The sequence below is a fragment of the Patagioenas fasciata genome, chromosome 10 (assembly GCF_037038585.1).
Source record: "Patagioenas fasciata isolate bPatFas1 chromosome 10, bPatFas1.hap1, whole genome shotgun sequence".
In the NCBI taxonomy this organism is placed as follows: Eukaryota; Metazoa; Chordata; class Aves; order Columbiformes; family Columbidae; genus Patagioenas; species Patagioenas fasciata.
In genome coordinates this window covers 1,008,416-1,021,515 of record NC_092529.1, presented here as the reverse complement: position 1 = coordinate 1,021,515, position 13,100 = coordinate 1,008,416, and the positions used below count along the sequence as shown (strand labels likewise).

The window sequence follows — 13,100 nt, the reverse complement described above, 5'->3', positions numbered from 1 at the left end:
CGGTATCTCACCGTTGCAAAGGGGGAACATGGATCACACGTCCCATCTGCGGCTGGTTTTAGAGCTTGTAAGGATTGTAAGGGCACAGAGTGACAGGACAAGGGGTGGTGGCTTTACACTGAAAAAGGGGAGATTTAGATGAGATAAAAGGAAGAAATTATTCGCCATGAGGGTGGTGAGAGCCTGGCCCAGGTACCCAGAGAGGTGGTGGCTGAACCATCCCTGGAGACATCCCAGGCCAGGCTGGACGGGCTCTGAGCAACCTGAGCTGGTGAAGATGTCCCTGTCATGGCAGGGGGGGACTGGGGAGCTGGGAAGGTCCCTTCAACCCAAACCATCCTGTGATCCTATGAATTAATACAGGTGCACGTTTCTGATTTTCTCCAGGGCAGTGAATCTCCTCTGGCCACAGTTTTGCCCAAGCTTTGCGGAAGGGCCGTGGGACGCACGGTGACTGGCGGCAGTGCTTGAAAAACAGGAGAGACACCAAGGCTCTCCTGGCGTCAGGAAGAAAAGTGCTACAGAAGCATCATAAGGAACCAATAACTTTCCACGTTATTTTATGCTGTTCTGTAAATTTTTACGGCTGTGCTGAAATCAACAGGTGCTTTGCCCTCGATTTGAGCAGGATTTCAGCCGCAAAACCGCCCCGGTGTGTAGAGCTGGAGCTTAACCGGGGAGTTCACTGCTAGACTGTCTTAAAATTGGGAAGTGTAGGTTTTGTGCTACATTCTATAGGGTTTTTCCTTAGTTGTCTTTACACAGTTCAAATTTGCCATCCACAGAGCAGTGTTAGAGGGGTTACCCCGTGCCATTAGGCAAAGCCTCTGACCACATACAGCTCCATTTCTCCCCTTGGTGCTGGAGCCGTGTGGCTTTGTGGAGTTCGCTATTTATCCACAAGAAAATGTGCCCAACTTCCAAATCAGCAATTTGCTCTTTTCCTGAGGAGGTAAGTGCCATGTGCAATGGCGCATACTGACTTTGCAGGATAATCTTTACCTCATTTTATGGGTTTTAGCATGATCAGTGCGATAAGCTTGCCATCCTTTCTGGGATTCATAGCGGGAAAGCCTGCTTCACTGAAATTAATGGCTATAATTCTACTCAAAATGAAGTCGGAATTTTCCAGCTTTGTGCTGTAGTGCAAGCATCCGTCTAATACAGTCGCTTTCCCTGCTTCGTCTGAGCTTTGAGTTTCTTCATCCCTATCGAGATAAAAGTTCAACAGCAGATTGGTCTCCGTCTAATACATTTGCAGAATGACAAAGCAAATACAGACTTTACGAGCTCAACCCCTAACAAGCTATCGTAGCCTGTAAGAATATCGTGTCATTGCCACTTTGCCCTGAACTGATTTCTATCGTTATGCCATTATCTTGCCCAAGAACTGCTTCTATTATTCTTCCTATTGGATGCATTCGCTGTTCTCACAAAAAGTGAACCACAGAAACCCGTGATGAATTAAAACCTTACGCCTCTGATAGCGGCCACTACTTGAAATCCTTATAAGCTAAAATGGACTTGTTTAAAGAAAAACCTCCTTCAAATCCCAGCGTGCCCTGGGGAACTGGCAAGGTCGTACTCTCGCTTCCTATTAAATCCTTCTGGGAACTTCAAAGCGGCCATCGTTAAAAGAACCCATTATACCGGGTATTTGTAATTGTTACTTACGGCCCTGGCGCTGCTCGGGGACGTTGCGCCAGTCCCCCGGGTTCACGCTCCCTTCAAGTGCCGTTCTGTCACTCGCTGAGTTTGCCGAGGGGTAAATGTCCATTTCTAAAAGGGATAACGGTCAGAAAGGCCTGAAGGTAAAAGGCAGCCCTGGGTAGAACAGGAGGAATTTGGAAGCGGAATCTGTGTGAAGGGACAGACGCGTGGACGCTCTTCAGACAGAAACACAACCCTGCTCTGAACCCTGCATTTGCATGGATAGGCATATGCATACCTACTCTAATGCCTTTGAAGTAATCGCTTCATTATTAATTGCGTTCTGAATGCAACCGAGGTGGGCCAGGTGAATGCAGGTTATCAAGTGCCTGTAAAGCAGCACTGAGGTTGCTTGGGCTCTTTCCCCCATTGTTCTCCTCTCTGGGCGTTAATCACTTATTCAGGGTTCACCTCCTGACCTCCCTCTGAGGCTGGCGTTTAGGAACATTATCAGCGTGCTGCAGACTGGGAGCAAAGCCATCTGGGTGGCTCTGGGTGACGTACGGCATGGACTGGGCGGACGTCTGGGTCGTTCTGGTTAGCAGAGCTGAGCCAACAGGGAATCTGGGCTCGTCTTCCTCAATTAGCGTCTGTGCGCGTGTGGGGGAGGCTGGTTTGTGTTTTCCTTTAGCAGCACTTGACATTTCAGTGACAGCTCGTTCGACTCCCCACCTTAAGCACTATATTATTAACGCTAAGTAAAACTCAGCCTGTGTGGCCCAGCCTGACCTGCGACGCCTTCAGCCAGATTTGGGATTGTCTTCTCCGCTTCGCATTCCACCAGACGCGCTCCGCAGTGTTAAATCCCACCGAGGGGGTCCTCCTGGCAACAAGGGGTGAATTACAGCTGTCTGACAGCAGGGTGCAGGGGAGTAATGAGCTTGTTTTTCCTCTCTTTGCATTGCATAGATCAGTACGGCCTCTGCAGCTGATCAGGTTCCGCAAATGTAATTGCATTGTGTTGGAAAATTTCTAAATGCATAGAAGCAGAAAATAAGGCAGTCATATTGTGAAAACTGGGAAGAAAATATCTGAATATGTGAGTATCTGAATATGTATTTGTAATTTTTAAAGCCAGGCAAATTATTTGTTCTACATTTGTCCAGTGAACCTGGTTGTTTGGGGCTTTTTCCAGTTAAGATCTGCAGGACTTTATTATTTGTATTTTCCTATCAGCTGCCCTTAGTTGGGTTTGAAGTTTGGCAAACTGAGCATTTGCAAAATAAGAAAATGTAGTGTCTATGAGACGCTGATGAGGTTTGAAACGAAACTGCTCCCCCCGCGGCTGGGAACGGAGACACAGGAACCCACATGGGCTGTGTCACCCCCGCGGCCCCCGACGGCGCCACAGAGACACGGAGGGGAGGTTGAGGTTGGATCTGGGGAACAACTTGTTCCCCAAAGGGCTGTGGGGCACTGAACAGGCTGCCCAGGGCAGTGCTGGAGTCACCATCCCTGGAGGGCTTTAACAGGCCTTCATATGAGGTTCTTAGGGACACGGTTTAGTGCCAGAGTTGGATTAGGTTATAGCTGGAGTGATGATCCTGAGGGTCTCTTCCAACCGAAACGATTCTATGATTCTGTGAAAAACTCCTTTACATTGTGAGCAACAACTGTCAATGGCGCAAATGTGTCCGGACTCGCGTAATCCATCCGAAAAGGTGCTGGTTGCTAAGCGACGCGGCCCTGTTCTCTTTTTATGCCGTTTTAGTCCCTTCTTAGCTTTATGTTCCATGTCTGGGGCTGCTTAATTTGATCCTATTTGCAGTGACAATTTAGGGTCCTGTGCCTTGCATACCAATTCCTGCAAAACGCACTTGGAAATCACGTTGGGTTTGGAGCTGGAGAAGCCGTGGTGGGAACCCGGGTTTGTTTCCTGTGCTGTGCCACCCTCCGTCCTCCCGCAGCGCTCGCTGGCGGCGTTTAATGAGTTAATTAGGCTGTTCACAGGTTCTGGCTTTCCAAGAGAACTCACCAGCCTCAAGCCTCGCTCCATGAGTTTCTGGTGCTGTTGTGCCAGGGGGAACCTCCTTCCCCACCAGCCCATTTCCCACGTACCGGTGATGGGAAATGCTGAGGGGGTACAGCAGGTGATGCCGATTGCAAATGGGGGGATATGAAATCGGTACCATTAACAGTGAGTGATACCCAACGGAATTAAAGTTTTTTTTTTAACAGAGTCAAACATTTGCATCTCTCACAGCGAGATTTCCTCTGGAAATGCTGTTACTGCCATTGTGGCTCTCAGGATTTGGTGACGACGCCACTCTCAATACTGGACAAAATAAGCAAGAAAAGCAATGTGCAAGAGCAAAGCAGAAGGATGAAATCTTATTAGGGAATTTGAATCATATTAAAAAAAAAAAAAAAAAAGGTAAGGAAAAGAAAAACTTACTTAAAATATAACTGACACCACCCACTTCCATTCTGGTTTTTATTTTCTAGCATTTCACGGAGCTCGCCAGCAGCTCATCAGCAAGAGGTGCCACAATGCACAGTGTGTCACACGAGTGCAAGGAGCATGAGGGATGGCTGTGTAAATCTACACTATTCCGTCAGATAATTGTTTTTCTGCAATTCTTGCAGCGCATTTACTCTTTGCAAGCAGCCCTTGCTCTCCTTACAGTGTCCTGTGCCCATTCCGGGTCCTCAGTCACTGCTGAGGACCAGCCACCCAGCTGCCCCACCTGGAGCAGCTAGAGACCCATCAGAAGAGACGTGGGGATGATGAGGGAAGTTCATTCGGGTTGTTGGTTCCTCAGTCAGTGTTTCCACAGGAGTGCTGTTCTCCTCGGTGGTTAAATTCTGCTCTCTGCTGTGGTTTTGGTGACTCAGTTTTGCCACAGCTGCACCAACAGAAAGAACCGGTTCCTGTGGGGTTTGTCACCGCGTGGGTCGGTGTCCAGGTTGCCATCAGGCCACTGATGTACTGGGTACATCAGTCATCGGGAGATGGAAACAACCTCTTCAGCAGGTTCCCCCCGTGCTGCCCCTGCGATCCGGCACCACGGCTGCTGTTCCTGCCCATCCCCAGCGCTAATTGTCACTGCCTTCCCGGAGTGACAGCGAAATGTGACAGCTGAAGATGATATAATGTGTGAGGAGAGAAGGCTGTACGGCAATTATGGAGGAACACACTTTTTACTCGTGTTATCTCTGTAATTTAATATATTCCTATCCTATTATTAAAACACGGGGCTCTGTGTGCTGATCTGCATAGAAGTCACGCAGCCCAGGCTGCCGCTGGGGGCCCGGCAGCTCCCACCAGCACACGCAGCAAAAGGAAGTGGTTTTTATACCACTGTAGGCATTTATATACCAGATAAGCTGCCAATGCACCATGGTAGGGAGCACAACAGGAGAGATGTGAAATGCGATATAACAATCCATTTACATTTAGATACTAAATTTAAAATTACACTATTTTTCTCCAAGCTTCATTCCATTAGCCGGGTTTTGGGCAAGCATGTAGAATCATTTAGGACTGTTGCTTTCATCTCTGTCTCGTATATATTTTGTAATTTAAAGGCACCAGAGCATGTGGAGAGCTCTGTCTTGCAGGCTCAGAGCCGGAGGAGGAGCCACCTGCATCCATCTTTCTTTTAGATGCATTGGAAGCAGGATTTAATCATCAGCCTCCGCTTTGCCTGGCATCGATGATACAGGTTTCTAAGCAAGAATTAAGAAAATGAAAAAGAAGAGGTAAGCGTGGTCTGCGCCAGGGATCAGAGCAGAGGCTCCCGACTCGGAGCCATCGGGGTGTCAGTTCTTGCTCAGCGCTGGAGACACTCGGATCATGTTTCATACATTTGATAGCTCGAGATGCCTGTGGGCTGTAATAAAATTCATCTTTTTCACTCTAAATCTTTTCTCTTGAAGCATGGAAGAGGTTACAAATGTGCATAAAATTGAAGCGAAAGTGATTAAATCTCACTCTGAGCAAGTATTGACAGATCTGCCTTGCTTTTGGATGCTGTGGGAGCTGCTTTCTCTGTGGCCTGTGCTCAAGATAATGAAAAGCAGTCAAGTGGTGAAACTCCTATTTCCAAAGAGGACTTTTGCTTCTGCGCATTTGTTTTTAATATGTTGTTACAACAGAGATGCAGTTGTTTTAAATCCTGCTCCTCGCCTCTGGATGGAAACTGTCACTGTCCCCCAGTGCCCGTCGGGCAGCTGGGACAACAGCTGTAAAGGAAAGGGGTTTAATTAGTTGTTGTGCTTTAAAGCAATGTTGTTTATTGCCCACATGCAGATACACAGGTGGTCTTAATTTGCATGAGTTACACTGAGCACCCTTCCTGTGGGGCTGTGCTGCTGCAGGCAAGGCAGGAGGGTGGGATGCACCCTCGAGCTCATGGCTGGGGACAACTCCTGGCTCACAGGGGAGCGTTGGCTGATCTGGCACACAGTCACATCTTTAAAATTAACACCGTGCAACGGAGCGCCTGGGGTTTGTGAGGACAAAGGTGCCGCCTTTGTGCTGCTGTCAGTCCGGCCGCCGGGAGATGGAACCGTCCTGGAAGGTGCTGCTCTCGCCTTCCTGGGTTCTCAGAGGTCCTGGTTTAAGCGCAATGCCCATAAGCGCAGATGAACAGCAGCAGAAGGGAGACGCGGTGCTGCACCTTCCTCCTGCCCGGCGCCGCGGCTGAGCAGGGAGGACGTGACGCTTCCATCGCTCTGGGCGCCCTCCAGCACATCAGCCCAGGCGTCCCCAGGTGTGACAGCCCAGGCGTCCCCAGGTGTGACAGCCCAGGCCGGGTTCTGCCGGGAGCTGGACACAGCAACTCTCATTTCAAGCAAAACCGGGGCTGACGGATTCTGCTCTCTGCTCGACAGGTGCGTGTGACAGGGTTACCTGTGGCTGGATGGAACCTGGAGCTGGTTTCCAGTACAGTGGGTCTGTCTGTAGAGATGAAATCGCGTTCTTCTCATACTAATTTCTTCTCCTATTAATACAGCCGCTATTCACCACTAATTAGCAAGAAAAGGCACTGCACTTGTCACTAGCAGCAATATGTTGTCTCTTTTTAAATAGTAAGGTCTACTTTTTTTTTCAAACAACTTACTTATACAATGCAACTGGTTCAAGAGCATATTGATCTGGTCTTAAAACACGCAGTCGGTATCTATAGGGTGTTTCCTTTCTCCACGGTATTCCGTATCTAAAACCAGCTATGGGCCCGTATTTTGGCTGTTTGTTGTGTGTCCTGCGCACTGAGCTCGGCAGGGGATGTGGCCGGTGCGCGTGTCTCTGTGCAGAATGACTGGTCCAGATTGCAGGTCCTGCACACCCAGCGCTTGGCTGGCCTCCAGCGCCACCAAGGCCACGGCCAGCTGAGGTTGGCATAATTACATGTATATTAATTAATGTGTATATGGTGCTAGCAACGGGACAATCTGTTTTCACTGTTGGAAAGCCGTCGTCCATTACCACCAACATGACGTCTGAGATCTGTATCTATTTCCCATTTAAAGAACAGGGAATGCTCACGCACCCTGGATTAAAGCACGGTGGATTCTGGTAATGCTGATGTTCCATTAGCATTCCCCGTTTTCATGTAAATTAAGTTATTTGAGAAAAATCCAATCCATACCTGGTGCTAATTGCCACTGCCAATGCTAAGACTCAGCGGAGCCACCGTGAGACAGGCTGTGCCGAACCCTTCAGAGCAGGCTGGAGATGGAGCTCAGCTGAGCTCCAGGATCCTGCGGTCAGAGCAGGACTGGAGCTGAGAGATGCAGAAGCTACCAGGGAGGATCATCTTTCCTAAAGTGACTGTATAGTGATTATTGATCATTTTATCTAAATGATGGGTGATGCCTCTGTCAACTACGTTATTCTGGTAAAGCAGAGCAGTGCCAAAGAGATGTGTGGAGCCCGTCTTTCCACAGAGGGGTGGTTCGTTATCATTAAGAAATGAGCTTCAGTGGTTGAAATTTTGGGAAACCTCATTAAATGAAATACCAGGTTTGCTGTGAAAGTTGGAGCAACACCCCGGTAAGCATTAGAGGGTTGATATAACACGAACCAGCAGTGGAGAGGATCAAAATCTCCTTCTGCCACAGCAACTCTGCTGCCGTTTGAAATTGGAGCATGTAATGGATAAAGCTGAAGTATATCACGATATAATACATGTAATTACTTCGTAACCTCTTTCATGATGATATTTTTTTTCTAGCTGCATTTTACCTCTCATCAGCATTTAATAGCACACCACAATTTACTGAGTATTTGTAGTCTAGCCTGGAAGGATAATGAGTTTTATCCTGCCATGTGTTGAACATCTTCATCTCCAAGAGAAGTTAATGGGAACTGAAGATGATCAGCACTTTGTAGGATCGGTCCTTGATAGAACAGCCCTGCCTCTTGTGTCAAACAGCTGTTTGGTGTTTCAGAACAACACCGAGAAGGGCTGCAGTTACTCTGGAGGTTCTTAAATGACAGACTTGAAAACACCTAGGAGTAAACTCATCTTTGTCAGTAAAAAAGATGGTGAACACCATGAAAAATATTTGCATTGGACTGCACCCTCATGCATTATACTCTGAAAATATTCTGAGCTGTTGGGTGAGATCCTGGCATTATTTGAGCAACTATTTCTGCAAAGTGGGTCACCTGAAAAATCCACAGCGGCCTCTGCTGCACCGCGGTCCTGGCTGTTGGGGACACAGGGGACATGGGCAATGCCGGGTGAGGGGACAGGGCTGCCCAGGGCCGGCACATCCATCCTGCCCCGGACACAGCAGCAGTTTCCAGCAACCCAGATATATCAGCCCTATCCCTCTTACTTATCCTCTACATGTATATTAGTAGGGGATGCACTGAGGCTGAGCTTTGTTCAGATACTCAGTGTTTCTGTGCACGGTTGATTATGATTCATGTTAATGTATTTTGTTGAATCCAAGTTACTCAAAAAACCCAATGAATAAGAATAGTTGATAATAACTGCAGTGCTTGATCATTTAACCTTTGGAGAATATCCATCAGCTTAAGCTAGTCTCGTGATTACTCTGTCAGAATACTGGATTTTAATCTTTACTGCAAGAGTATATGTACTCCATACACTCGCTTTTTCTTCTTTTATTGAATAAGGAGGGAAAGACCTTTCTGTAACCACTGGAATACAGTTCCATATAAAATCTAATAAGGCCAGTACAAGTAGTTACAGAATTTGCATATAAATAGTGATGTTTTTGTTAACATGCCTGATGAGAACGTGTTATCAGGTGTTGTGTTCCTAAGCTGTCAGTGTTGTCAAAGTGTTGCAGAATATTTTACTTTGTATTGAGCTGCAAATATAGGTATTGTTTTACTGACAGAACTGTGTAGCATTGGTCACAAATTAGTTACTGACTGGTTTTATTTATTTCTGTTTACAAATATATTGCATTTGATGGTCATAATTAGGAAAGCTGGTACCTTGATCCCCACATCGAAAAATTCTCAGAAGTCATAAAACTTCAAGAATCATTTTATCCGTAACAGAATCCAAGCTTAGCCCAGGAGATTTATGTAGTTGGAGAGAATGTCGCTGTTGGTTGTTTTATTTTTAATGGTAATGGGCTCTGGTGACAGCGCCTCGGCAGCGAAGTCACACAGACTGCAAGAGCAGAACAAAATCAATCAGCCGTAATTTTGTTTATAGCAACGCTGGAGCTGGAGGCACCGCCGGAGCCGGCATGGCAGTGTCTGCCCAGGGACCGAGCTCGGGGGATGCGGGAGCTGCTGGCGCATCCCTGCCCGTACCCCCCATCCCTGCTCGTACCCGCATCCCTGTCCCATACCCGCATCCCTGTCCTATAACCCCATCCCTGCCCCGTACCCCCCATCCCTGCCCCGTACCTGCATTCCTGTTCCGTACCCCCATCCCTGCCCCATACCCACATTCCTGTCCTGCACCTGCATCCCTGCCCGTACCCCCATCCCTGTCCTCTACCCGCATCCCTGTTTGTACCCCCAATCCATCCTGTACCTGCATCCCTGTCCTGTACCCCCACATCCATGCCAAATAACCACATCCCTGTCCTGTACCCCCATCCCTGTCCTGTACCCCCATCCCTGTCCTGTACCCCCATCCCTGTCCTGTACCCCCATCCATGCCAAATAACCACATCCATGCCTGTACCCCCACCCCTGTTCGTACCCCCATCCCTGTCCTGTACCCCCATCCATGCCAAATAACCACATCCCTATCCTGTACCCCCATCCCTGTCCTGTACCCCCACATCCATGCCCATACCCCCACGCCTGTTTGTACCTCCATCCCTGTCCTGTACCCCCATCCATGCCAAATAACCACATCCATGTTCGTACCTGCATCCCTGCCCACACCCCAACCCTGTTCGTACCCGCATCTCTGCCCGTACCCGCATCCCTCAGCCCAGCATCCCGCCTTTGCCAAGAGCCATTTCTGACCCTTCTCCGGTTCTCTTCCAGGCCCTGCAGCAAAAAAGAAATACGTCAGTTATAACAACCTGGTGATCTAGCGGATTGTGCCGCGTGGGGCGGAGGACGGGCGAGGATTTCCATCCATCCACCCACCCTCCCCGGGCGGCGGGTGCCACCTCGGCGGGCGAGGGCCCGGCTATGGGGACGGGGAGCGGGACCCGCGCTCCCCAGGCTGCTCCCCAGCCTCCATCGCTCCCGGCATCGCCGCCTCGGCCTCGCGGGAGCCGCGGGCCCGGCCACGGGAGGAGCGGCCGCCTTTGGCTACGAGGACTTTATGGGGCTAATTCTGTCTTTCTATGTACTTCCAGACTGCAAGTTTTTGAACTTTCTGTACAGTTTGTGAGGGTTTTTTTGCATATTGCCATCCATGTCGTTTCGAGGTCACTGTTTTGTTTTCTGAATGCAGTTTCATTGAGGCCCTGTTCTCTCAGACTTAGCACATCCGAACAAAAACCACACCACCTAAGGATTTCAAAGACCTATGTACACGACTTGTATGAGTACTATTGTATCACTGCAATCCATATACGTTATTTTTTTTTTAACTAAACAGACAAACAAAAGAATTTAAAGACCAAAAACTGTGCTGGCGAAGTTAGTCCCCCCACTTCCCAACCGCGATGGCTGCAGAGGAGGCAGAGAGGAATTCTGCTGAGTTTTACTACAGGTCTTGATCTTTGGAATGCATGCCAGTAATGTATTTTATGGTACATGTTAATAATTTATGTTTGATATTTGTATTTGTGTTATATTCTGTTATTTTATTTAAGGTATATGACTATTTTGCAATAATTTCAAGAATTCTTATGATATTTGGAGGAAAGAATATGGCTTTTACATGTCTTGAGGTTTGTTTTCTTTTCTCTGTTGATGCCCCACCATGATTGACCAGTGTGATAAGGACTTAAAAAGCATGTATGTTTTATACTGTTTGTAATAAGTAATTTCGTTAATCTTGCTGCTTATGTGCCAATTTAGTGAAACCAATCTTTGCCGCCAACTCCTCCCTCCCTTTCCATTCTCTTGATCCTGTGATATTATCCAAGAATGTATCAATAAAGGATTTTGGTTAACTTTTTTTTATTTACTCCAATAAATATATTTTCTCAGTGGTTCCCTTCCCCTCCCCCCTTGTGCCTAAACTTTATTTCGTGCCCTTGTCACAGACGGACATTCCCGAACTCACCAGGGTGGCCAGAGGACCCTCACTGCGGTTGCCCCCCATGCGCTGCCTTCTGCGCGGTGCCGGCGGTCTGGGTGCAACGTGCCGGTTGCTGTGTGAAGTATTTAGCCTCCCATTTTCTCTAGACAACTTGATCAATTATACTGATGAAGTTAATCAGCATCAAAAGAAGATTTGACAGCCGCAGCACGGGGCCCAGCGCATAGCAATGAAGACCTGCACGTCAGCCCTTGACTGACTCCTCGTGCGCTGGATGGATGTGTGCAAGGCCTTCTCCTTGTGCCATTAACATTCATAGAGCTAATGATGAATTACAGCAGACAAAAGATGAAATCCCACCCAAGTAAAGGCTTTGTTAGCGAGAAACGAACTACCAGCCCAACAACTAACAGAGCTCTGCACCATCGCCCTTTTTCTCGACACTGTCCATAAAACCAAGGCCAGAGCCAGCACTGGGCTAAGCACGTATGTAACCATCAGTGATTCTTGCTCAAAGACCATAATGTTTTCTGAATGGGAAAAAATACAGTTTGTTGATGTGTTGTTCACATTTTGAGGGGAGCTGGACTGACATGCTGAGGAGGAAAGGCTGTTGCTGGGTGTGCAGTTTCATGGGGGGTATTTCTTTTGGTTTGGGTTTCTTGTTGGTTTAATTTCTTCTCCCAGCTCCTGCTGCATTAGAGACTAAAACCAGAGCCTGTCATTTTGCTGCTCATTTCCACAGGTGTGTGTGATACATCCGACTGTAGTCAGGGCTGAATTTCCACTGTATGAGCACAGACTCAACATCAAAGGTCTCTCCTCATTTACTTCAGGTTAACACAGAGTCACTCTTAAATGATTTATCCATCCTGAATGGCTTTCTGGTTTGATCACTGCCTGAAAAGTAAATGGAGGAGGCGTGAAAACCCTGCAAATATTTTCATATATCAAAGTACTATGTGGAATGTGCTCGCTTTGATTTGTCCCTCACTGGGACAACTGGAAGTGCCATGTATGACCAGCTGCTCCATGCACACGGGTCAGAATTAAAGACATCAGACCTGTTCTCATACATCTCTATTATACCCAACTATATGATAAAGTACGTAATAGCACTCACTATAGATGTATATATCTATCTCCAGCTGACACGAGGCGATGGTGCATTGTGCACTGTCGAGCATTTGTCTAATTCCACAAGTTACGCCGTGCCGTTACACCCACGCAGCACATTTCAAACAACAAAAAAAAGGAGCCCTTACCTCCATTTAGCATCTTTTCTTTTCCAATTGGATGTACTCACCATCAGGGCAGCATTACTGTTGTTTTCACAGCATCCTCATCTCTTACCCATTGAGCACACAGCTGTAGGATGACACTGGGTTCAGTCCCTGCCAGTTTTGTGTTGTACCTGTGAACAATAAAACAAATCAGAACAAATCAAAACAAACCAAAACCAAACATTAAGAAGAAATCTGGAATTGCTGCAGCCACCCAAGTCAATGGAATAACCTCACGGAATAACCTCATGGGAATAACTCACGGAATAACCTCCCCAAGGAGCCACTGACACGCTCAGGAGAATAAATGTTTCCACTATTTCTGTGCTGAACACCCTGTGAAAACGCTCATGCAATTACACTGGAAAAAATATAATGAAGAATAGAAGTGATTTTTTTTTTTTGCCATTTATTATTTAGCCTGAATTATACCCAAATTGTTTTGGTATGTTAATGCCAAGCTTATTGTTCATAAATATCATTGCAGAGTTAAGCT

General features: G+C 47.4%; 2 protein-coding genes across 2 annotated transcripts in view; one reads left to right on the top strand and one right to left on the bottom strand.

The window, feature by feature from the left end:
- The window catches only part of GRM7 (glutamate metabotropic receptor 7), a 240,943-nt gene extending 229,706 nt beyond the window's left edge, over positions 1-11,237 (top strand). Inside the window, exon 10 of the mRNA XM_065845743.2 lies at positions 10,148-11,237. Coding sequence (XP_065701815.1) covers positions 10,148-10,197 — 50 coding nt within the window. The 3' untranslated portion in view covers positions 10,198-11,237. The remainder of the gene's footprint in view (positions 1-10,147) is intronic.
- The window catches only part of LOC139828799 (uncharacterized), a 108,985-nt gene continuing 104,938 nt past the window's right edge, over positions 9,054-13,100 (bottom strand). Inside the window, exons 11-13 of the mRNA XM_071813335.1 lie at positions 11,346-12,735; positions 10,060-10,150; positions 9,054-9,311 (exon numbers count right to left, since the gene is read on the bottom strand). The gene's annotated coding sequence lies outside the window, so the exon portion shown is untranslated. The remainder of the gene's footprint in view (positions 9,312-10,059; positions 10,151-11,345; positions 12,736-13,100) is intronic.